At 47.7% G+C, this 26,900-nt stretch overlaps 1 protein-coding gene across 1 annotated transcript in view; it reads right to left on the reverse strand.

Annotated features, from left to right (window-relative positions):
- Positions 1-26,900, reverse strand: part of HDGF (heparin binding growth factor) — an 88,617-nt gene that overhangs the window by 34,633 nt on the left and 27,084 nt on the right. Inside the window, exons 3-4 of the mRNA XM_085638252.1 lie at positions 14,318-14,453; positions 7,295-7,474 (exon numbers count right to left, since the gene is read on the reverse strand). Coding sequence (XP_085494378.1) covers positions 7,295-7,474; positions 14,318-14,453 — 316 coding nt within the window. The remainder of the gene's footprint in view (positions 1-7,294; positions 7,475-14,317; positions 14,454-26,900) is intronic.

Raw genomic sequence — 26,900 nt, forward strand, 5'->3', positions numbered from 1 at the left:
AACCAAGGAGGCGCACTGGATTTTCCAAGAGAAAGCAGATCAACAGGGTTTAAATCATTACATGGAGTGAAATAAGGTAGTGAACTAATGGTCCATTCTTGATTACATCCTCTCTGCTAAACCACACTTGCCAGGTGTCCTTATGTGAGCAACTGGGTAGACATTCGTGTAAGCTGGATGGAGCTCCCTTAGCACTTCAACACCCTCTGAGCAGTTCATATGACACAGCCTGTGGGTTATTTAAATTACATGTTGACAACCTGTGTATGTTGGTGTAATAAACGAAGAAGTCTATAAAAAATGACAGCAACAAAACAAACTTAACCTATACCATCTGTGTAGTCACTAGTCTTTACAACTTTGCTGGGCGACACATAGTAATTCAGCAACACTTGAATTGGGCTTAGCGCGATAGTGAAACAAAAAACACAAGGCGCAGCTTAGGCAGCTATGGCGGTTTACACAATATGGCCGCCGTTGCCTTCAGCAAGCAGCCACGCATGCGCGCAGGCAGCGCGCGAGACGTATTTAAATGGGAAGCAGTCTTCCAGCCCGCGATGAAGGTCGAGTAGCATCCGGACTGCAAGGCTGACGAGGTGAGATCGCATCCAGGCTGTATATCGAGGAGAGAACCCTGTGGGCCCCATGATTTGACTAAACAACCTCCTGTGGGGTACCTATAGACAAACGTTCCCCTCATGGTGGGTGGAAGCTACCGAAGAACCGGCATTATGGTGATCCCGCCGATTTACTAGCTATGAATGTGGGGCACTAGTGTCAATCGCAGAGGAGGCTGTATGTACGGGAGCGGAATGGGGGCTCGGAGCGCATTAGACCGTGCACGAAAGTAATACATATTGGGGAGGCAACAAAATGTGGTTAACATCAGTAGTAGCTTGTAGCAATGATGTAACAAGCTCCAGCACAGTTGACAACAGGCACACGAACAGAGGGGGCTGTAAATTCCTGGTCGATGTGTGTAACAACTGGATGTGTCTTTGTGCTTTTTAGAAAGGCGAATCTGCGGCCAGTGGGCAAGCAGTCCAGGACTATTTGATGTAGCACACATCTACCTATACCAAGGGTTGAGGTATGCTGAATGAGAGCAACCCTGACGGTAAATATGAATGTCACAGGTGTTGCAGGCACCGTCTTGTATAAGCAATTTAGCGAAGTTACAAATCGCTTTCATGTATGTGTGAAGGACCCATATGAGCAATATGGGTGATAAACGGAATGTGTGTTTTTTAATTGTGTTTCCCTCAGGTGCAGACAGATAGATTACTGGTCTGAACTAGCAACGCAGAGAGGCCAGTCGACCCTAGCCCTGAAGAAGTTGCCGCTAATTTAGACAGGCAACGAAACATGTTGGTTTTAATGAGCAGACACACAGCACAGAATAAAGTTTCATACAGCCAGTGTAGTCTTGCTTGGTTTTAATTTGACGTGGGTCCTGATCAGACTCAGTCTTCCTTCTTTTGGGTCGACATTCCCATTATTATTTTTTGAACATAGACACAGATTAGAATAGAAGTTTTACTAGACACCAGTTATTAGGATTGATATGAGGTTTCTTGATTTATTCCTTCTTTTCCTTTTGGGCGGCAGTTGCCTATGATGAGAACGTGAGGTAGCAGGCGAGTACCTGTCTGCGTATCCTCGTTTGGGCCTGCCCCCTCACCTTTTTTTCATCTCTGTGGTGTTTGAACAGGTACCACACTATTTGGTTCTGTCTAGCTTTCTTCCTTGTATATATTATTTGGGAGACAGTCTATTAGAGAAACACTTTCACAAACACTTGGACACATAGGAGTTTTCATTCAAGTAGCCAGTGATACCAGACCCGTTTGGTGAATGGCAAAAATTTGCCGTGCATGTGGTATAAAACACAACAGCTTTGAAAGAGCCAGGGTCATTGACTAACGTGCTCACTGTGCTAATAAAAATAAAAAATCCTTTCCCCGGGCAGGTCTTGTTTTGTATATAGAGGCTAGAGCTTTGCCTGTGTTTAGAGTGGCTCCTAGGTAAGACTGCATCTAGGAGGGATACAGGTGAGACTTTAGTGCATTGATGGTGAAGCCCATCGATGAAGTAGATCTATTGTGATCTGTGTGCGCCGCAGACAGTTTTGGTGAGTGGTGGCTTTGATGAGCCGGGCGTCTAAGTAGGGGAAGACGTGAATGTGTTATCTTTTGAGGAGCAGTGACTACTGACACGCATTTGGTAAAAACTTTGATGGGAAGCACCTTGAACTGGTAGTGTTTGCTTGCTATGCCATCACAAAGCTGAGGTATTTTCAATGAGCTGGATGAATTGGAACATGAAAATATAGATGTCCTTTAAGTCTAGAGTAGACAAAGTCTGCTTTTTGTAAGAGTGGGAGTACTTGACGACGTGTTACCATGTGAAAATGCTGACAGTATGTAATGGTTTAGCTCTCTCAGATCCAAAATAGGTCTATGGGAACTGTCCTTTTTGGGGATGAGAAAGTAGAGAGTGAACTCCTGAGCCCTGGTACTGTATTGAACTGGTTCTATAGCGCCCTTTAGTAAAAGACTGGACCTCTTGTTTTAGCAAGTGTATGTGTTCTGTAGATAACTTGTGAGATCGCGGTGGAATGTCTGGGGGATTGCTGGTAAGCTCCACGCAATAACCATGTTGGATAATTCCAAGCACCCATTTGTCTGATGTTATGGACTGCCAGATGGGGAGGAATTGTTGAAGTCTTCCTCTGACAGGTGTGGTATAAACCAAGGGGGGGGGCGCTAGCATGGGCAAGTGACTTCGTGGGGGGGGGGGGGGGGGAAGTTACCAGGTGTGTTACCCTTACCCTTGAAGTTGTTGCCTCTATAGCCTCATCGGAAAAAAGCTCTGGAAGGAGAGGAATGGTAGACACCTTTGTAACCTGGGGTACTTTGATCTGCGGGTGTGTTTTTTGAGCCACCTGTGAACGAGGAGCAACGAAAGGAACCTCTGTTGGATGTAGTCTGAAGCGCCCCCATAGATTTAGCGACTTCAGTGTCCCATTTCATTTTTCTAACACCTGGTCCATGCTAGGGTCAAATAGGTCTTCCTTATCAAATAGTGTGGTAAGGATGGATTGTTGGACCTCAACCAAGCATGTCTCCAGAGGCGGATGCTAGTGTTAACCTCTAGCTGCTGTGTTTGCTGTATCTAGACCACAATGAAGAGGAATTGGAAAGGAGCTTACCCTCATTCACCAAGTCTTGTGCTTAAGCCTTGTGCTCGTCTGGGAGGTATTGAAGCAATTGCTCCATTTCGCCCCAGTGTGCTATGTCATATCTAGCTAAAAGGCCTTGGGTATTTGCAATGTGCCATTGATTTGCAGCCTGAGCGGCTATGCGCTTGCCAGACGCATCAATTAGTTTGGATACTTTCTCTGGCGGAGGAGCATCCACTGAGGTTTGATAATTTGCTCTTTTACGAGCATTGGATACGACTAGGGAATCTAATGGCACTGGTCCCTTGATAAAAATGGGGTCTGTAGGAGAGGCCTTATAGTTGTGAAGATGCATGCTCTGACTGAGTCTTTAAAAATATCAGCATGTCACATCATGCCTTTAAGCATTGGAAGTGATTGTGATGACCTGTGTGTGGATGCTAATGTCTCAATCAAAAAAATCTTCCTCTAGTGATTTTGTGGAGCTCTACCCCATTTTAATGTGCAGCCTTGGCAATGAGTTCTTGGTGTGACGCATAGTCGTCGGGAAGAGATGGTTTGGCTGGCTAAAGGTCTGGATCAGTAGGACCTGGGGGATCCACCAAGTAATCTGTCCATGGATCTGTTGGAATATCCATCTCCCCCATCATCGTCATGATGCGATTGAAGAGAACCCTGAGGTGTAATTTGCCAAGGATTCTCAGGTGGTGACTGAGGTGGAGGCGATGGTATATGAAAAGGATTTGTAGCCACAGACTTTCTTTAAGGGGATTTTGTAAGTGTCCTCTTCTTGAATCTTGTGTTACTGAGGTGGCTTTACATGAATATGCCCAGTGTCAGGGTTAATAGGGAACCTCTTTTGCTTCAGATCGGGAGGTAACGGGATAGTGTAAAATTCCAGATCCAAAAGGGTCTCATTGTGTTTCAGGGCCGAGGTCGTTGGCACCGAAGTTTTCGGCGTCAACGGAGGCTGACCTTTCGGTGCGGAAGGTTTCGGCTCCAAAGATTGCTTGGCTTTCGACGTGGAGGAATTCGGCTCCAAGAAGGCTTTTCGTGGACTTTTTACCACACCAGAAGACTTGACTGGTAGTTTTGGTGCCAGGTCTGAAGGCGGGGCGTCAAAAACGTCATCTTGGTGCAGACCTTGGCCAGAAGGCAGAGGTGGTGCCAAAGCCCTGTGTTTTTTTGGAGTTTGTGGGGGCAAGGGGTCTTCGGTACTCACGTCACCTTGTCCCTGCGACAGTTCTTCGGCGTCAAGGCCTATCTCGAGATCCAAGTCTGATGCCTCGATGTCTTCTTGGCCGAAGTCTTAACTGTAGATGTCTGGCGTGTCTTCGATGCTTGGACGCTGCATCCCACGATGTCGAGCCAGACGATCCCAATCAAAGAATTCGCTTCGCAACGATCTGCAAGTGTCGCAGCCTTCTTCCCTGTGCTATGGAGACAAGCACAAGTTGCACACTTCATGAGAACTGGTGCATAGACACTTTGCATGGCACAGAGCACAGAATTTAAACTGAGTCCGACCCATTGACTGAGAGCTGACTGAGAGCTGACCGAACGCCGTTAAGCCTCGAAGGATGTCCACTAAGCTTTCCAATCAAAAGTCGATTCCGATGTTGAAACTATGTGCTGAGTAGTGGAAAACTCATACGTAAACAATACAGTCGAGGGTAGAGAGGATTGCGTGTCAAAGGGAACCTAAAGAACGGTTCCTAACCGGAGCGCAGCAATACACATCCGAACCAGACGGCGGGAAAAAACAAACCAACAATTGAATTGATGACCTTGTGCACTATCACTAAAAGGAGGAGTCACCTTACCTCGTGACTAAAAAAGACTTGAAAGAAAAACAAATAGCAAACATCCGGACCCAACACTACATGGCAGGAGTATGCAAAGCATTTGTATCTACAGCACACACGCCTTTTCTGGTTAAGTTGTATCGACATTGAGGAGTAAAGCTTTCCGTCTAGATATAATGAGTACCAATTTTGATTACATTATTAGTAGTAATATTGTTATTTTCATTTTACAGACCAGGTTTCCAGTGCGATACATTCATCATACACACAAGCATTAAAAACCTTCCTCCGCACATACAGTAACTGCCTCTGCAAGCCCAGCTAAACCCCCACCCATGAAGGTCTTAATACCGGTACTTCATATACTAGTCAGCAAGTTTCCAACAAAATCTTTCCGAACAAGTGTGTTGGACCAAAATAATCAAATAACAAGCATTTGCTATGCAATATGTCTCGCATTCGCGCAAGTTTAAGCTATTGGCATTGTAAATGACAATAGCTATTATTTATGTTATGGGTTTTAAAACAAATAAAAGGCATTGTCATATAGTGTTGTAAATTACACAGACACAAAGTGTGAAGTGAGAGATGCATATAATCCGAGATATAAACACCAACAAAGCACTCCAACATCTTTTCGCTCTGTGATTACAATGTCGGTGCTCAGGAGGAAGAGCGGGTGGGGTCGATAGTTCCTGCCCTCTCCGTGATTTGAGTGTGCAGTGTGGCATTGTGTAATGTCATTGCTATCTTGGGCCTAATAAACACTCCAGCTGCTGTAGGTGCCCTGGCTTCACCTCCCGGTGCAGGGAGGGCTGTGGCTTATGGCAGGCACGGGAGGGAGGGAGGGATGGGGCACGGCCTCTGCTGCAGCTCCGATCTCGTACAGTGCCCCTGCTATTACCGGTGACCGAAAGGCGCTGAGGTGGTGGTATTGGTGAATGTGGCGGTATTGGTGGTAGTGGCATTGGTGGTGGCAGCGGTAGTGGTATTGGAAAAAAAACAGGCTTTTGAATACAACCTGTTGGGTGGCTTTAGTACAGATGACATGTAACAGATGTGCTGTGGTCAGCTTCAGCCTAATAGCACAGGATTATGTGCTACCTGGAATTCACATGACTTGCTAATCATTTCTAAAGTCATTGGGGGAGGGGGTTGGAACAGACAAGATAATAGCTAAAGTGATTGAAAGCAGGCACCCGTGTTACAGGGGCGGCAGTGCTGCTTAAAAAAATACAAGTGGTTTCAGCTGAGGCAGCGCATGTGTCCGGCCTGCAGTTAGAGAAACTCAAGTAAATAGTGCCAACAAACTAAATAATATGTTCCGTGTAACAACCGATGTAAAAGGGCCAGTGGCCATGAGAGGGTACAAATGAAGACAAGGCCGTACTAAGGAGGGACTAACAAGCCTATTTACGAATCTGAAGGCATCATTTACAAAAGACAATGACATAAGCCAATGAAAAATATGGGAGGAGAGCGGGCGTGGCTTCTCTCCCATACTCTACTATAGCATCCCCGCAGAGCGAATAGGGGCTGTGGGCTGCCGCTAGGCTCCACCTAAAAACACAATACTCTTTGGTGACTGTCTAGAAACACGTTTCACTTGTTGTCTTTTGCCATCCATGTGCTTCTTCCATTGAAAAACACGAATAGCAATGCTGCTATTCAATAAATACTTAACCATGTCACCTGCAAAACTTGTCATTATTTGAGGTGTCCCCACATGCTCAGTATAATGCCGCGGTATGTGCTGGTGCCTGTTTATTAAAAACAGGGATTGCCATGAGTTTCCAAACATATGGGCCCTGAATGGCAGGTAAGGACTAGATAACAGGCGAGCGAGAGCGAGCGAGAGCGAGCGAAAGCGAACGAAAGCACGAGAGCAGTGTCCGCCCCAGTAACGTCTGTTGTGAAACAGTACAAAACAAGAAGCTCCGGGCTCGGCTGCATGCGTTTCAGACTACAGAGAAAAAAAAATTATCTGTTTCGCTGCAAATTTCCTCGCACGTGTCAGACAAGCCTAATGGCTACTCTTGTGGTGATCCCTTGTTATTGGCATTAATGAGTACCGTCAAATGCATTTATAACTCTTAATAACCCTTACGAGGCATTGCTTCAAGAATTGTAAAATTAGTGTTTGGAATTGGTATGAGCTGCATGTTGTGTAAAAGTGCCGAAGAGGATTTACATCTAGCAAATGAAAAGAATATCCATTTCTAAAGAAAAAGTATCATGGGATCCGAGAGGATGTGGCGCAGCGGCCAGAGCAGTCCAATCTGACAACCAATGAACGTGTCTAGCTTACCTCCAATGCATCGTCTGCTTTCCTTTTGATCCCAGCCTTCTCATTTTTTTCCTTCGACTGCTCATCAATAATCAGTTTTCCTTCTTCATCACTGCTTCCCTCTGCATTGCCTTTCTTTTCTCCATCTCCTTCAGCATCTGCATCACACTCAGCATCTGCTTCACTTTTCTTCTGGGGCAGCTGACAAGAGAAAATATTTCCTTGGGTAAATATACACATACATAAATAGCAATAAAAAGCCCAGAGTTATGACATGCGAAGCAGAGATGTCATAAAATTATTAAATGACACTGCAACAGCCACACCGTACTACTAAAGTGGCAGCCATCAGTTTCAACATGTTTCAAACAAGTATGTAGCCTAAAAACCCTTCAGTGACGCACTCTTCATGAAACACAAAAAGCTGGGCACATTTCCAGCGGAAGTGTCTAGGGGTGGCTTACTATTCTGTAAGAGATACTTTCTGGTTCTTAGGGGGAAAAGGTGGTTGCGGTTTCACACAGGGCAGATAGAAGATTGTATCTAGCTTTAGGTATAGTTAGTAAAAAAGCTCACTGCCCTACGTGGGTCCTGAGGAAGTGCAAGATCACAGAAGTTAAATAAAGGAGCAGTGAAGGCGGAGGTTATGCATCAGTGGCAATGAAAGCAGGACCAGAGTTATTTACTGCTCTGAGATAGAACCGGGGCAGTGCAATAAGGGATACAACAACATCTTTCAAAAAAGAGCTAGGCTGCAGAATTCTGTATTAGCAGATACCTCAAGGGACCTATTTAGGGAGGGTCGTACAGGGGGGATTCAAGTACTCAAGCCACAAAGAAATGTTGCACTAGATGCACAAGTTACTTACCTTCGGTAACGATATATCTGTAAGCAACATTTGTTAGTTATAGATTCCTTACATTAGAATTACCCCCAGGCGTCGGGCTGGATCCAGAAAGTTGTGTCAGCAGTACCTCTGCGCTTCGGAAGGTAGCGTCAGTCGGCTCGGTGTTAGTGGTCGTGGTCGCCGGGATGACGTCGGCTCCGGGTTAGTGGTCGTGGTCGCCGGGATGACGTCGCCGGGCGATCAGTTCTGTACACTACTTTCCGCGCCAGAAATGCAGAGCCATGCAAGACAGACCATTGGTGCACAAAACTATGGCCCTGAAAGAATCTCCTTATAATCTAGAAATCAGTTTGCAGAACGGGGAGGATGGGTGGGGTGGTAAGGAATCTATAACTAACATGTTTTACAGATATATCGTTACCGAAGGTAAGAAACTTGTGCTTCTGAAAGAAACCCGTTAGTTATAGATTCCTTACCTTAGAATAGATACCCCAGCAATCCCAACCCCAGTGGTGGGTCTGCGAAACAAGAGCACACCAGATAGTCCTGGAGAACAGAACGGCCAAAGAAGCAGTCTCTCTGGGCTTGGCTGTCCAGTCAGTAGTGTTTGGTGAACGTGTGCAGCAATGCCCACGTGGCCACCTGACAGATGTCATTCAAAAGCACTCTTCTTCCCAAGGCAGTAGTTGCTGCCGTCACCCTGGTGGAGTGAGCGCGTAGCTCCACTGCAGGATCTTTTTTAGCTAGTGACCACCTTAGGAAGAAAGGATGGATGGGTCCGGAGAACCACCTCGTCTGGGTGAACGGACAAGAAAGGAGGCTTCGAAGAAAGAGCCTGGAGCTCACTCACCCTTCTATCAGTGATGGCTACCAGGAAAGCAGTCTTAAAGAGACAAGAGACGTAAATGACAGTTTTGAAGCAGCTCAAAGGGAGTGCACGTAAAGTAAGCTAGTACAAGATTCGAGTCCCACTGAGGGATAACAAAAGGAATTGGAGGAAAGATGCGTTAAGCCTTTCAAGAAACGGTTAACTACCGGGGACTTGAAAAGAGAAGGCTGATCTAGCAGCCGAAGGAAAGGAGAGATGGCCGAAAGGTAGCCCTCAATAGTGCCCAGAGCAGAGCTCTGCTGGGCTAAAGAGAAAAGAGAAGGAACAAGAGGACTTCAGAGAGAGGGGCAGAAAGTTGGATCCACAGCCTTTGCTGTGCACCATGCCACAAATTTGTTCCATCTGCAGGCGTATACAGTCTTTGTGGAGGGACGCCCGGCTACCAAGATTACATCACAGACTTCAGGAGGCAGGTCGGAAGAAGTCAACTGCCGCCGCTCAATCTCCACGCAGGGAGATTGAGACTGGACAGGTTTGGGTGGAGGACCGTCCCCTGTTGCTGCGACACAAGATCCTCCTGAAGAGGCAGTCTGATCGGAGGACTGATGGCCATGTTGAGCAGCTCGGGATACCAGACTCTTCGTGCCCAATCCGGGGCCACAAGAATGACTTGGGCCCGGTCGCGCCTGATCTTCAGCACTCTGTGCCGAAGTTGTATAGGCGGAAAGGCGTACAACAGACCGCAACACCACTCGTAACGAAAAGCGTCGCCGAGCAAGTGCCGCCTTGGAAATTTCAACATGCAGAATTGCTGACATTGTGCGTTCTCTTTGGTGGCGAATAGATCGAACCAAGGCTCTCCCCACTGCTGAAAGAGACCATGCACCACCGCCCTGACGTTCAGAGAACCAGACGGGTGTTGAACCACCAAGGAAATGCCTTGATGTTCTAGCCATGTCCAGAGGCGAAGGGCCTCCTGACATAGGGTCCACGACCCCACCCGCCTGGTTTGTTGCAATGCCACATTGCGGTGGTGGTGTCCGTGAACACCTGCACCACTCTTCTTCAGACAGAGGGAACGAATACCTTCAGTGCAAGACGGATCTCCCGGAGCTCCAGAAGGTTGATGTGAAGCTCGGACTCTGCCGGAGACCAGAGGCCTCTGATCTCCGTCTCTCCCATGTGGCCGCCCCACCCCAGAAGGGAGGCATCCGTCACCACAGTGTGGTCAGGTTGGGGGAAGGGTGAGGATCTGCCACTGACCCAATCCTGGTTCGTGAGCCACCACTGCAGTTGTTGAGCAGTGCCCTCCAAGATCTGAACATAGTCGGACAGATGGCCCAATGCTCCGGCCACTGGAACTTCAGGTTCCACTGTAGAGCCTGCATATGCCACCTGGCATGATTGGTCAGCAGGATACAGGAGGCCATGAGGCCCAGCAGCCTCTGGGTCATTCGGACAAAATCCTGGGACAAGCGCTGAAAGATCTGAATCATAACCAGAATGTCCCGGACTCGCTGTCTGGTAGGACAGGCACGAAACTGAGCTGTGTCCAGAACCACTCCAATGAAGGAGCTTAAACAGGGGATCAGGTGCGACTTCGGCACATTGATGGAGAACCCCAGCAGATGCAGGAGGTCAGCTGGAGGTGGGAGACGACTGCCTGGGGCGAGCCTGCCTTCAACAGCCAGTAGTTGAGATAGGGGAAGACTGAAACCCCTGATCTGCAAAGATGAGCTGCGAGAGCTGCGACCACTGCCATCACTTTCGTGAACACCCATGGGGCGCTGGTAAGGCCAAAGGGGAGCACGGTAAACTGAAAGTGCTCGTGGCCTACCGTGAACTGTAGGTAATGCCGGTGGGCCGGCAGGACGGGGATGTGAAAATAAGCGTCCTGCAAGTCCAACACTACCATCCAGTCTTGTGGGTCGAGAGCAATCAAGACCTGAGCAAGCGTCAGCATCTTGAACTTCTTTCGGAGGAAACGCTTGACGTCCCTGAGACCCAAGATAGGACGCAGGCCCTTGTCCTTCTTTGGAACCAGAAAGTAGTGGGAGTAGCAACCACGACATACTTCTGTGACAGGAACGCTTTCGATGGCTCCCTTGGCCAAGAGAGCCTTAACTTACTGCTGGAGAAGTACCAAATGATCCTCCAACATGTGTTGGTAAAAAGGTGGCATGGCTGGAGGGGTTGTCTCGAAGGGGAGAGAGTAGCTCCTTTGGACTATCCGCAAAAACCACCTGTCCGAAGTGATGGTGCGCCAGTGGGGGAGGTGATGGCGAATCCTGCCGCCCACTGGTGTTTGATGGGCCTGAAAGGTCAGACTAAGAGGCTGCTGCAGAGGGGGGGTAGACTGGCCTGCCTGCTGGCGCACGGAATCACGACGCTGGTTCCCACGTCCCCGGCCGCACGAAGGCTGGGTAACTTGCTGCGGCCTGTGGCCCCGGGTGGAATGTCGCAGGGCACCCCTCCGGTAGCCACGAAAGGGGCAAAAAGCAGACTGCGCCGGACGGGAGGAGAGGCCCAAGGACGTGGCCGCAGCCCGCGAGTCCTTGAAGCGCTCTAGGGCGTTTTCTGCTTTGTCGCCAAAGAGGCGACGGCCATCAAAAGGCATGTCCATTAAGGTGTTCTGGACAACCCCTCAAAAGCCAGAGGACCTCATCTAGGCGTAGCGACGAAGCGCTACCGACGTTAAAATAGTCCTGCCCAGAGACTCGGCGGTGTCCAGCCTACAACGGATCGCAACCTTTGCCGCATCTCCTCGGGCGGCGATAGCCTAGGAGAGCACTGTCCGGGCCTCCTCCAGACAATAAGGCAGCACTTGCGCCACCGTATCCCACACTGAGTGCGAATAACTGCCCAAGAGGCATGTGTTTACGGACCACACCCCTAAGCTGGCGTTAGAGAAAGTGTTCTTCCCAAGACGGTCCAGCTTCTTGGATTACCTTTCCGGTGGAGCGGTAGGGAAGGCGCTTTCGGAGGTGGAGGCTTGGACCACCAAGCTCTCCGGGGTGGGGTGTTGAGGAAAGTGGGGTCGCCCGGAGCCAGGTGGTGGCGTCGGGCGATCATCTTGTCTACGAGAGCCCCTGTGTTGGGCTTGGACCAGGTGCACAAAAGTATGTCAGTGCGGGCATCATTAAACAGAAGCAGGGGCTCGGAAGAGCTCGCCGCCAGCTGTAGCACCTCAGTCAGGCCACCCTATGCAACACCACAGTGTATAACGCTCCCTCCTCCATTGCCATGGTAGGAGGAGACAACATGCAAAGGTCGGGTGAAGTGTCAAGACCACTGGCATCCCCCAGGTCCTCTCTCCAGTCCTGTTCAGAACCAAGCTGGTCAGTTAAAGGGTCACCGGACCCCTCCCAGTCTTCATTTTCCTCTGGTTGCCACTGTGGCTGGAAAGGGGTCCCAGAAGTGAACAGGGGCACGAAAACCCCACCCAGCGCCGGATCTGGTTTCGATTGACACAGGTCCGTCGCAATGTCCACGTCAGGAAGGAGGCTACGGTCGACGCCGACCGGCGTCTGGCACAGTAGTAGTGCTGTCGGAAGCAGCGCTGGTGGAGGCGTAATAAGGTCAACTGGCGCCGATCGGAGCCACCGGCAGCAAAGACCTAGGCCCCCCCACCAGAGTTCACGGGGCCGGAAGGCGCGCCGGCGGGATCGGCCTGCTCAAAGATGGCTTGCATCGCCTCGTAGAACGTACGAAGCTGGGCGGGGTTCGCTCCGGGTCCCAGAAAGGGAGGGATGATTGAAGTGGACCCTTCAGACTCTGCGCGCGGAGCCGTGGGAGTGGCACCACCCGTGCGCCTCGTCGAGTCGGCCGACGGACTAGACGAAGAGCGATGATGCTTCTGCGACTTATGCTTCGACTTACCCGACCCAGAGTGCGAAGACTTAGATGACTTCGAGCCGCACTGATGGTGGCGCGCGCGACCGGTCCCTCGACCTCCCTCTCGACCGGGACCTCAAATGGCGCAGAGCCAACTGCCGTCGTTCAAGCAGCTTTCGGGACTGCTCCCGCAAAGCCTTCGGCGGTAGCAACTGACAGTCGGGGTACGACTTGGGGTCATGGTCACACTTCAGGCAAAAAAAGGCACACGCGGTGCGGATGAGTCACCGACAAGCGGGTACAGGAACTGCAGGCCTTAAAACCGGGCATCCCTCGTGCACCTGTTCGGAGTTAGAGTCTCAAACCAAGACGTCGACAAAAGTTAAGAAACAGTCAAAAAATGACTGAGGTACCGCTCTTCCCGGATGTGCGCTGGCTGGCGCGGAAAAAGAACAGACGTCAGCGCACGAGGGCGGTGTCTAAGTAGCTGCTGCGACGTCATCCCGGCGAACACGATGCAGACGACCACGGAGCCGACCAACGCCACCTTCCGGCACGCAGAGGTACTGCTGACATAAAAACTTTCCGGATCCAGTTTGACGCCTGGGGGTAATTCTAAGGTAAGGAATCTATACCCAGCGTATTTCTTTCAGATGGTAATTTCACAAAATTCAGGAAGAATAGAAATAATTTCTCTCAAAACCTGGAATATGTGGTGTTGATGTGATTTTTTTGTATTATCTTCAAACAGAATCAAAGCTTCTGCTACCTGGAATACACAGCAATGTGATTTTTCTTTTACATTTCAAACAGAACCAAAGTTTTTGCACAAATTGCAGTTGTGTGTGTCAGAAAGCATAGAAGTTGCCATGTGAGAAAGGAATGTACTATTTAACCAAACAATATTAGTGTAGTCTGATAAGGAATAGGTTATCAGAGCTAAGCCTAAGAGTTTAAATGCAGTCTTGAAAGTGCAGGATAGCATTGGAAAAAATGTCTGTTTCCATGTGCCTGAGGACTTGTGACACACAGGTCTACATATAAAATATTAGGATCCAATAGGAGTGGCCACAAAAGCCAAATGTAAAATAAAAAGTATTGTGATGTGGATTGAGCACAAGAGGCCCAAGAGGCCTCCACAAGGAAGTTTTTACAGCAGACTTGAAAGGAGAGAGGGATGGAGTCTAAAATAAGGAGGGTAAACTCTTCTGTTTCAGTCATCCTTCAGCATTGAAAGGCTGAAATGTGTCTACAGAGAATGGCATCCCTACCCCCTCTGTCCCATCATACCTGGGTATGAAGACATTTATATTAAAGAATCTGTAGGCAAACTTTAAAAACAAGCAAAAGTGTTCATCAGCACTGACTGACATTTGCCTAGCTACAATCCAAGCCCCTTTATACTCCTAAAAAGTTCCTTAAATAGGGCTAAGGCAGATTAACACGCGATGCTATAATTAATCTTCCAATTACCGGGGCTCTGAATGATGTTTGTTAAAGGTTGATACCAACTAATTAGATAAATCAGAATACCTCTTGGCCAGCTTTGACAGTTGGATTATTCTCAATTTCCCACAATCCTTCAGTAAATCCTTTTCGCTTGTTGGACTTCCCAAACTTTTCTTTGCACTCGTCATAAGGAAAAAGGTCTTTAGAACCAAGATATGCCCTGTTAAAACAAACATAAGACAATTAAAGAGATGAGCATTTCATTTGTTTTGAAACATTAAGTTACTTAGCTTTGGTATTATTTACGATGGTTAGCTCTCACACATTCCGTACTTGAAAAGTGTTCCTGGTGCCAGGCAGCATTTGTAAATTTTTCCTAGGCTATTCTTCATCACCGATGTCAGGTGATGTTTGGAATAGAGTTGATTCTTCCGGCTCCATTGTAAACAAGCATTGGCATAGCCAATAGGTCTCGCCTTTGGGACCTTATAAGTGTTTAGTTATCCAGCACAATATCCTTGGTGCAACATCATCAAGTGTTGCATGGCTAAACACTTACAAGGTCCCAAAGGCGAGACCTATTGGCTATGCCAATGCTTGTTTTGAGTGGCTCGTGCAGCTATGCCACTGTGAGGTAGAGATGCACCAAGTGCTTTTACAGGAGTCCCTGTGACATTGTGCCTCTTCAAAATGTATCTTGGGTCTGGTGTAATACTTAGCCCCTATTCCCATATTCTCGCACCCAATGCATCCTAAGTGTCCCATGTACAGCCGGGGTTGACACTCCTATTACCCTTGCCCTCCAGTGACACTTTACCTGTCACGGGTGGTGGTGGTGGTGGTGGTGCCCTGGTAATTTCTCTGTGGTTGGCTCTATGGAATCTTTCCTCCATAAATGAAAGCAATTGTTGATTGTCATTTTGAAATCATAGCAGATAAAGTACTGCCACTACTTTAGTTATTCAAGCATTTTAGGCCCCGCAGCCGGTAGTAGGAAAGTGTCATGCAAACATAACGCAATGCAGTAAAATGGAATGTGATGGGACACTTTGGAGAGAGAGCCGTGCACAAGGGAAAACGTATGTGATATTTTAAGGCTCAGTAGTATCTGCCTTATATTGAGGCTATTTGTTAATTGTGGTTACAAAGAACATTGTAAGACTAATTGCTGTCTCTGAGCGACAATAAAGAGCCAAAGAGTGCGAGCGAAAGTGAGGGGGAATGTAAAAAAGTAAAGAAAAAAATTTGCGGCCCGCACTGTGTTTAATCACTGTGAATGACTAATGCTGGAACGCAAACAAGCAGCAGCCGTTTTAAAGCACACTCGTGCTGGCCTCCGCCTTGTGGGAGCGAGCAGCGGCAGCACCAAAGCCACATGTTTTCAATTAGATCACGCGCTGCTGCTAGATCCCGCAAGGTGGATGCCAGCACAAGCACAAGTGTGCTTGAAAAGGAGCAGACCGATGGCTAAAGGCCCTCCCAGAGCAGCGCTGCCTGGGCGAGACCTAAAAATGGTAGGCTGACTGTCACTAAAGGCACCGAGTGTCACAGGGACGACACTCATATTTTACCAACTTACGGTCAGATAAACAGAGCACACATACCATCAAACAGGGTGGACGGTACAGCAAAAGGAATCCCTTGGGGAGTCTGAACCATCAGAAAGAATAGTGTCAAAATGTACCTTGCTCTACTAATAAAAATTTACTACCGATTGCTTATTCCAAAGTAACCCAAAATGCATGCAATGCATGCATTATTCCGCGATCTGGTGGTTGGGTCCGGATTCGTAGTCTTTCCTTTTTTTTTGTAGCCCAGGTGGGCGTTGACGTCCCACCATTTGGTGCACCTCTCGTGACGTCGTCGTGCTTCCTGCGGAAGTCCCACCTTTGGGGCACCAGTCCCACCTTTGGGGCGCCATCTTCGGGTTCTTTTTTCCTCTTTTTTTTTTTTGTTTTGGTTAACCCTAGGCGTTTGATTAAATTATTTGTCAACTTTTTCTGTAGTATTTCACTCCTTCTGTTCTTGTTTGTCTTTCCCCCTCTCCCTCCAGGCTCATCTTCCTGGCGGAGGTGGGTGGGTTCGCTAGTGAATCCAGAAAGATCTTCAAGCTGCAAAACTACACCGACAGGTAAGAAACTATTCGTTTTGCAGCGTGAATCTTTCTGCATACACTATGCTGTGCATAGACTTTGTAGCGGTTTGTTATCTTTGTGGCGGCTGGTTGATGAGCGTTGGTCGTTGAATATGTGTTGAAGCACCTTCTGTCCTACTTGTGCTTCTTTGTTCATCTGTATGTCCACGCAGTAGTGCTTGGTGAACGTGTGCACTGAAGCCCATGTTGCCGCCAGGCATATGTCCTGAATGGGCGTGTGCCAGAAAGGCAATGGTTGCCCCCTTCTTCCTTGTGGAGTGAGCTTGAGGCCCCTCCGTTAGCTCCTGTCCTGCCTGTTTGTGGCAAAACTGTATAGTCAGTGCAATCCATCTAGCAATGGTGCCCTTTGTCACTGGTCTACCCATGAAACTCGTTGCAAAGGACACAAAGAGCTGCTTAGTTTTTCTGTGCTCCTTGGTCCTCTCAATGTAGTGCATCACCGCTCTTCTAGCGTCTAGAGTGTGTAGAGCCTTTTCTGCGTACGAAGTTGGGTTTTGAAAGAAACTCGGTATCGGAGTACTCTGGTGCATATGGAACGCCGACACGACTTTAGGCATGAAGTGCGGGTCCGTTCTCAGGACAACCCTATCCTTGTGTATCTGTATGTAGGGCTCTTGTAGCGTTAGTGCTTGCAGCTCGCTCACCCTGCGTAGCGAGGTTATGGCTACCAGAAATGCCGTTTTCATAGTCAACATTTGCATTGAGGCCTTGTGGATGGGTTCAAACGGTGCCTTCTTAAGCTCCGTTAGGACCACGTTGAGGTTCCATGCCGGCGGCGGCAACCTCTTAGGTGGCGCGATTCTTTTCGCTCCTTCCATGAATCTCTTTACTACCTGCGACGTAAAGAAACTTCCACCTTTCTCCCCTCTTGTGTAGGCTACTATCGCCGCTAGGTGTACCCTTAGGGAGGTCGAGCATAGGTTACTTTTCAGAAGGTGCGTGAGGTATCTCAGCACTGTGGAGTCCTTTGTCATTTTATTTTGCAGCCCATTTTTCCTGCACCATATTGTAAATCTTTTCCATTTTGCACTATAGCATTTGCGTGTAGTTGGTCTCCTTGCCTCTCGCACCACTGCGACCCCACGAAACGCCCGGAATAGAGACGTACAGCCTCCTGATTCACCACGGTTGAACGAAGGCACAATCGGGAAGTCTCGAGTTGCACACCTTATCCTCCGAGTGCAACGCGAAAAGATAGATCTAGGTGCGAGTCACCCGCCTACACACTCCACTTAGACCTATTTCCATCAAGTAACCTAATGGGAAATAACATTTGGAGATCTACATTGATTGCGTAGGATTCAACCACAGATACTCCACAAGCTTCATAGAGATACATATCGGATACGTATTGCTCTGAAGGGTTCAGACCACAATTGGATTTGAACCACACTTGGGCCGTCATCCCTTGCCTAAGTCCTGATGAAGACCCGCACTGACCTCATAGTAGTGCAGTACTAGGGTTGAAACGTCGACAGTAACACGTGGACCAGTTCATAGCACCTGCGCCAATTGAATTATTTATTTTCGCAAATCTACTATAAATATTTATTTATCTGGCCACCATGAAATTCTCAACCTTTTAAATTATTTTGTACAGATTATGCACTTTGTCACTGAGCACCAAATGTCACTTTGTCACTATTTGTTATCACTTTGTCTTTTTGACGGCCTCTATAAAAATTTGTGGATATAAAATCAGATTACCACAGAAACTGTTTGGTGTGTTGCCTATGACTAAAATTGCATATGTTTGAATAACGCATGACTCGTGCTATTTGTGCAAAGGAATCTTTTCACCCAACAGAACCACTGGTTTTCTTTACACATATTTAATCTGGAGGCCAGTTTTGTACAATTCCAGGAATTCAACTGAGTAGTGATAAATGATTATATGGAGATTAGAGGATATGGAAGTTTGTTGAAAAACTTTACCTTGTTAGCAACCAGAATAGTTGTACAAATCATTTCAAGGGTTAACATCAGGACTACCAGCATCAATGGAAGGAACTGACCAAGACCTTACTGGAGGACACCAGAACTAGAATAAGACCCCATCAAAGGAAATGGGTAGGAGATCTGTCGACCTATTGTTCAGGGAGTGAACCATGGAGAGGACCACAACCAAATGTCATGTTATACTATGTACAATTTATGTACCACTATTGCTGTCCAAGACAGCCCCAAGCTGCACCAGCGGTGGTGTGGAACACAGCTCACACACACCGAGTCTGGAGAGCTTGCACCCCTGGAATCTTATAGGCATCTATAAGTTAAGGGACATCTGAGATAGTGATTATATCAGATCATCTACACGCTGGCGGAGGCATACATCGCAATTCTATCAATATCTACAGCATGCTTAGGAAGCTCACAGGAGTAGCCTACTAGTTGCACCTCCCAAATTCAGCCCCTTGGAGTCGAAGATTACAACGTCAGAGCCGAGGACAAAGGGTACTTTCAGGCTGTATTCATTGTTGGTCTCCAACACCCTGGCCCCTTAACACATCTATGTGAAAGATGGGAGCAATATGTGGGCCCCATAGAGGATGAAGAATGGAATTAGGCAAAGAGGTCCCCTAGGATCCTCACTGTCTATGTGGCGGAGATTCATCCAAATGAAAATATACATCAAGTTTAATGCTGTGCCCCTAGACTTCGCAGGATAAAGGGATGGATGATCCATCCCCACTACTTTAGGTGTGGGTGGGGTTGGCTAATTATTTTTTTCTATAAGATATGAGAGTGCCCAGTCATACAACTATATTGGTCTACAATATACGGATTCAAATTGTGGGTAGACTAGTCATACCAGATTGTAAGATGGCAGTACTGGCTCTGAAGGATGAGTAGAGCACAAGACTTTTTGTGCCAGTAGGTCTGCTAATTGCAAATAGGGACATCGCCATCAGTAGTTGTCTGCTTGGGCGCCCCCCTTTCGAAAAATGCACCTGTGGTGTTTATTATTGTACCAAGGCAGAGGAATGCATCTACAGGACAAGGGGGTGTTCACAGAAATGTTACAAAGCATGGGGAATATAGTGGAAATGCCAGCAATGTCAGGGTCCTTCAGCAACAACAGAAGAACCCAGTCAATTTAGGGGAAACTAGCGCGGCAGACCAGCCCGTCCACGACACATCCAGTAAAGACGAGCAGCCGCTCCCAGTACACCTTATCAGGGACTGACGCTCCCACCTCCCTCTCTCGCCACCACAAAGCACCGGCTCCTTCCTGCACGCGAGTATTCACCACACCTGATCACTCTCCCCACGGCAAACCGGATGGTGCAACTGAAGTCTCAGAAATGCGGCTACACTTTCCCAACAGGTCCTTAAACATCATCTGTTTAAGTTCCTGGTTCCCAACAAGAGGAAAAAAACACAAATGAGGAAACATGGCACCCGAAGCCCAACTCTTAAGAATCAAGAGATGGCATCTTCTTTTCAAACCAATTTGCGAGCGACTCGTGAAAATAAATGCGTGCAGAGCCTTTTTCAGCAACCGCACTATTGAATACTGGAGTGGTCTCCTACAAAGGATACATAGTGTATTGATTCCACCTCACGGCTGTTCCTTCCTCCTCTAGAGAAGAGGCGCCCCCCCCCATTGTCCCAGCAGCTTAGAAAGTAAAAGCGACGCCGCACGGCGCTGAACCTAAATGAAGCACATGTCCCGGCAAAAATAGTACACGTCAGTGTGCGGCTGAATCACTTCATAGAACTGCGGAGAGCTGTTCAGTCGGAAGGCTGCCACTTCGGAGGGTAACAGCCCTGCAAGCGCGCTGTTATTGATGAGTTAAACCTGCAATCTAGTACGCTGAGCAATGTGTGCTTGTGAACTGTCCAAGTGCTTTGGACATATTTTATTTTCTGCTGGTTGGCTGGGGTGTGTCAGTGATATCGCCTTCACATAGCCAAAACCGCCCAAGTGTCTGTGTGTGTAGCCAGACATCTCCAAACCAAGCCTGAACAACGAGCGTGAGGCAAGGACAACGCATGAAGAGCAAAACAGTTGATGGACAGAATGCAGAACAAGGTCATACATTCACCCCAGTACAGAGATCTGGGCCTAAATCCATCGTTTTTTTGCTCCCCATGCCATTCCAGTTTGAACCCAGCCATATGCAAATCAGTCTTGACCCTGTGCCTCATGGGAACAGTCCAGCCCAAACTGCCAAGCCAGGTCCTCCCTGGACTGGAACCAAGCATCCTAGGACCGGTTTCGGTGTTTCCCCCCTCTTCAGCCAGGATAGCTTGAACGCATGAAGAGCAACAGAAAACGGGTGGGCAGGGCCTAAGGGAGACAGGGCGTGCACCAACCCCACTTCCAAAGAAGCCCGGCAGAAAACCAACAACTATAGATCTCGCAAGCGAGCAGCCTGAGATGCAACGTAGGCGAGACCTAAAAAGGAAGCCAGTCTCCATTACAGATGGCCATTTGTTTTTCCCGGAGAGAAAAGACTTGATATGGCAGGGTATGGTGGACGAAATCGAAGATAGGAACTCGCTAGACTAGCGACGGTTGATGCGACCTCAAACCCGATGTGTCCAATAGTAACTGCGGGCGGATAAAACACGTGCCTTCTCAGGTGGAGAACTTCAAGTAAAGTGAAGAGAGGAGTGTTTTACATTTAAGCACGCATTCTTGCTGCACGTGAGCCGAATATCAAGAAAGAACCACTATTTTAAGCTGCCATAATACCACAATGAAACCTTTTAGTGAAGGATTCCTTTTACAGATAATCTGAGACCACCTCCGGACTAATTAAATAATTGTCATTCGCCTGTGATACAAGTGATAGGGTATCACTTCTTGACAAAATACAGATTACTTACTTTAGCCTCCTGCCATGTTGTACATATATCCAATCACTATTCAGTCCTGAAGATGGTTATAAAATCTTAAATACTTCCGAAACGTGCGTAGACTATTTATGTGTTCTGTCTGTGCCATTGTAACAGGAAGAGAGAATTAAAGTATAACAGCGGGATCTCTGTAAGATGTTTTGTTTACTTATTCGGATTCGTGTATGATGAGAATGTTTTGTAGCGTGAGAGGGATGTTCGTGGAGTTTGACATAAGCGGCGAAGTGGAGGAGTGTTGTGTATTTGAGCATTTTAAATTTATTGATGAATTGCAAAATGTAAAATTTTGTATATGCAATGAAGAAATGAATAATACACCTGTTATATAATAAAATACTGGATAATTTTTTTTTTAAAGAATGAAAAAGTACATAAAATAATATATTGAAAAGTAACATGCTATCATAAAAACAGAGCGGTTTGGTTCTGTTAGATTTAATCCCTGGTGAAAGCAATATAGGTATGTAGGACCCCTTTTCTAAAACGTTTGTGTTCCCCCCCCCCCCCTGTTTCTATGTTGGGGCCCTTGAACATATAAGACTTAAAAGGCTGAATCCAAAACTATCCCCAATCCTTCAGGGAAGAAAAAAAGTAGGTGTAGTCAGGGTAGAACAAAGTAGGTGTAGTCTACTCAAAGCCACAGCTTGTAAAGGGTCACAAGAGTCAGGTACACAGCATACTCTATCTTGCAGTGGCATGCTTGGAAGAGCTAGTTATCATGATACAGAAAGAATTGGGCCTTGAACTGCATAAAAAGAATGCCTCAGGGGACCACATCTTTTTAATGGCTGTATTAAACCCAAAGGCTAGCGGACTATATTTGTAGTTTTGCCACCATAAAGTGAAGTTACTTGCTTTCCTTCATGACGGCCACCTGAAAGCATGTATTCTTAAGATCCACTGAGCATCCGGTGGTTGCTCTGGCATCTTAACACCACAGCAAAGGCTAGTGCTCTGAACGTCTGCAGGAGTAGGAAATGGTTTAGATCTAAAGGTCCATTATGGGCAACAGTCTTACTTACAAGGAAACTGATTATATTTCCCTGCCTAAACGAAGAAGTCTCTTTATCTTCAGCAATCGTTCTAGTTCTATGGCTGCTGGCTGGTCTGAGTTGGTGTGAATGGTAGTGCGAGGTCACCTATGGATCATAGCTGTTTTTCACCACGGAACCATACATCTTTGCCGTTCTGTGTCTAGTAGTGGATGGAAAGCCTTCTCCCCAATGGAGTGCCACGAGCGCGAAGGCATTAAGGAGGATGGCTCAGCCATGGGGAATTCACTATGATCAAGGCTAAAGTAGCAGGCCTGTTCTTCCAAACAGGACTAACTTTCACCTGCCAGCTCCCACAGGAGCTGGACAGTAGGCCCAGGGACTCTATCCATAAGACTGGAAAGGCCTTCAACTGCAGTAAATCAAGGATTTTCTTACCTCTATCAGTTGAAGGCTCTCAGCGATGTGGCTGGTCATACTGCTGGAGGACCTCTCTCATAGAAGGATATAAAAAGTTATTTTAAAGGTGGGGAAGGTCTGTTATTTCCTGGGTTTCAGATTGTAGGAGAACAAATAAATTGGTCGGCAGCAAGGGCTATAAGCTCCTTGGCCAGTTGCTTCACGACTTAAAAGAACAAACTGGGCCTCTTGTACAAATGCAGACAGTACCCAGGCGTCATATCAGCAGCTCCTCTGAGCACCAGAAGGAGGCACCTTGGGATTTCTCACTCTTGTGAGTTGCCCCCAAGCTGAAGAGCTTTGGTAAGCCTGCACACTAGGAGTGGGATTATACCAGAGAAAATTGGCAGCGTGTCCAGCACCCTACAAATATTATCTGTGAAGGGAAGAATCCCGAAACATTGGTGTCTAGAGAAACGATTTCGAAAGACATTAGCTGAAAAATATTAACTTTGTGTGAAAACGTAACCACATCTACCAAGACTATATGGGGTAATGGTGGTATTACATGCAAGCAGTGCATTCCTACCCACTTTCATTATACAGGGTATAATGTTTGGAAATCTAGTTTCTGCAAATATTAGTCATCACCAAGTAAGGTGTTCTGATTTGTTTTGCTCCTATTTAAATCTGTTATTACTAACAATATTTTTTCGTAATTCTGGATAGATTTTGACATTACTACTATTCATTTACAAGCTGTTTAAATGTGTTGGGGAAAAAAAGACCTGACATCTTACAGCCTTTTGTTTCACAATGATTGTCAGACAGCTCACTTGAACCAAACTAACAAGAGAAAGAAGAATAAACATCATTTTCCAGGATAAGATGAGAAACAATTAGTAACAAGCATTGGCATAGCCAATAGGTCTTGCTTTTGGGACCTTATAAGTGTTTAGCCACGCAACAGTTGATGCACCAAGGATATTGTGCTGCATAACGGCGAGCTGTGAACCTGATAAGTGTTAGGACGGAGCGGGGCGCAGGGGGATAACCACAGCGAGCTTTGAACCTGATAAGTGTCAGGACAGTGCGGGGGGCAGGGGGATAAGCACGGCAAGCTTCGAACCTGCTGATCAGTGTTAGGACAGAGCGAGGGCAGAGGGGGTAAGCACGGCGAGCTTTGAACCTGCTGATCAGTGTTAGGACAGAGCGGGGGGCAGAGGGAGTAAGCACGGCGAGCTTTGAACCTGCTGATCAGTCTCAAGACAGAGTGGCAGGGGGGGGTAAGCACGGCAAGCTTTGAACCGGATAAGTGTTAGGACAGAGCGGGGGGCAGGGGGGTAAGCACGGCGAGCTTTGAACCGGATACGTTTTAGGACAGAGCGGGTAAGCACGGCGAGCTTTAAACCTGATAAGTGTTGGGGGGTGGGGGTGGTTGAGAGGAGAGAAGAGCTGCAGAGTGAAGCTGCTGGCAGACTCTGACCTTGAAGCCTAGAGGTGGGGGCCAGAGGAGCGAGCAGCCCAGAGTAGAAAGGGAGACAGGTACACTTGTTTTCAAGAAATGAAATGCACTGTTAATGCCCTATTGACAAACTTCTATGGCATGAATAGTGATAAGGCTTGCAAACAGGAGCAGTTACCCTCCTCCCTGTCCAAAGGGTGGGGTTGAGAGGGGAAAGAGCAGGCTGGAGAAGGTCTGCAGAGGGCAGAGAGAACAGCCAGGGCTGTGACCCATGATGAGAGAGGAAAGTCATATGGTGCTTCTGCTCGTAAGCACGCGCCCGCACACATGCACTCAAGCTCTAGGCCACAGTGGTACCATTTTCTGAAAACCCTTACTAATAGTCGCCAGAGACCGCGCATGCGCTACTCTAGGCTCGACCTAAAAAGAAGCTACATTTGACCTCTGTCCTTGAACAGACAAATCGGTCAAGATAAAAACAAGATATAAAGGAGTCATTATTGCTCATTCACTTTCTGAATGAACAGAAAACCTACTCCTTCCAGCTTAAGTACACTTGCCACAACAGACTAGTACATGCTAAAAATCGACCGAATAAAAATCAGATTCGTAGATTTGTTAAGGCCTATTCATGAACGTTGGAGGGACGCCCATGTAGCCGCCTTGCAGATGTCTAAGATAGGGCTTCCATGTGCTATGGCAGTGATAGCAGCTTTTCCTCTGCTAAAATGATCATGCAGTCCTTCTGGAAGCTACTTTTTGGTCATTGTGCAGCGATCTTTATATACAGAGCACGATCCGGTAGGATATAGTTCTCTTCTGCACTGCTCTGCCTTCCTTCACGCCATAGAACTCAAGGAGCTAAATTGTCCACCCGTTTTTTTCTGGTACAGTCTGTAAAGAAGCTCAGCGCTAGCTTGTGGTTCATGCCAAGGAGCGTCTCCTCCGCCCTAGAGGGGGTGAGGCAGAACATGGAACCAGGAGCGTAACAAAGGCCCTGCAGTGCGGGGCACGAGCTCCAGGGGGCCCCTTCAGCCCCGTACCCTGTCAGCAGAGCACCAGAGTGTGGTTCGAGGGGGGCCCCCTTCGTGCACTTTGCAGGTGGGCCCCCGCAAGTTCCTTTACGCCGCTGCATAGAACGCCGGCACGGTGATGGTTTGACCGACATGGAACAGCATCAGAACTTGGCAGCAAGAATGCCAGAGTCCGCAGAACCAGTTTGTCTGGGAAGAAGGTAGTGTATGGTGGATTGCCAGAGCTTCAAACTCACTCCCTCTGCTGTAGTCATTGCGACGAGGAACGATCTTAATAGTAAGGAGCTGCAAGATACAGCTGGGAAGCAGCTCAAACAGAGCCCACTTCAGAAAAGTCAGGACCAGATTAAGCTCCCACCAGGCCATAACAAAGGGGGAACATAAGTTGAAGCCCTTGCAGAAAATGCATCACAACTGGTGATTTAAACATGGATGGCAGATCTTGTAACAGTAAGAAGGTCAAAAGAGAACCCTTAACTGTGCCCACAGCCAAGCTTTGCTACGCAAGGGACAAACAAAGTCAAATAACTTGGCCCAAAGGTTTCAATCTGGCGAGAGCCACGGCTATCCACAAATTTGTTCCGATAACTGGTGTACAGTTTTTGTTGAAGGGTGCCTGGCTGCCAAGATGACAACTAACTCCAGAAGAATGTTGAAGGCTTTCAGTTGTCGCCGCTCGAGCCCCAATCCAAGCCTGAAGGTGGAATTGCAATGGCCCAGGTACAGACCCATGCCCTGTTGCTGAGACAGCAGGTCCTCACGAAGGGAAAGCCTCATTGGTGGACGTATGCTCAAGCCTAGGAATTTGGAAAACCAAACTTTCAATGCCCTATCCAGAGCCACAAGAGAGATGCCTTGCGAACTCCACTAGGAACAGGCAGCTTATCTAGTCTGTCCTAGCATTCAAGGATCCTGTCAGGCGATTCACCACCAGGAAAATTCAATGACAGTCCAGCCATTTCCAGAGGCGCAAGGCCTCCTGGTACAGAGTTCATCACACCGCCATGGTTTTTCATGACCACATGGCAGTGCTGTTGTCCGTGAGCACCTGTAGCAGCCTTCATTTGATGAATGCCTGGAAGGCTTTATACGCCCTGCCAGATTCCTGCCTCAACCAAGAAGTGATGCATCTGTCACCACTGTCAGCCCTGGGTGGGAAAGGGAGCGTGATTTGGCTCCGACCCAATTACAGTTCAGCAACTCTGAATGCAAATCTTTTGCAGTCATCTCCAAAATCTGAAGAAGGCTGGAGAGGTCCTCTTGATGTTAGGCCCACTGGGACTTCTCCAGATCCCACTGCAGAGCCAACACATGCCACCTGGTGTGCATGATCATCAGGATGCAAGAGGCAATCAGCCCCAAAAGCCTCAGAGTAGACCTCACTGAAACCTAGGAGTGAGGCTGAAAGATTGGAATCAGAATACATGCGTACAATATTTCCCGGGGGAAAGGCACGGAACTGAACAGTCTCCAGAATGGCTCCAATGAAGAGAAGCTTTTGAGTCCGAATAGGAGTCAGATGAGACTATGGCAGGTTAATCGTGAACACCAAAGATCACAGAAGGTTCGACATAGTCACGAGTTAGACGACTGCATGGCGAGAACCCACCTTCAACAGCCAGTAGTCAAGGTAGAAGACTGATACTCACGAAAATGAGCTGCCACCACCACCACTTTCATGAACACCCAAAGGGTACCGATGAGACTAAAGGGACGCACAGCTAACTGGAAATGCTCCAGTTTCACTACGAACCAC

This window comes from Triturus cristatus, chromosome 12 (assembly GCF_964204655.1).
Source record: "Triturus cristatus chromosome 12, aTriCri1.1, whole genome shotgun sequence".
NCBI classification, from domain to species: domain Eukaryota; kingdom Metazoa; phylum Chordata; class Amphibia; order Caudata; family Salamandridae; genus Triturus; species Triturus cristatus.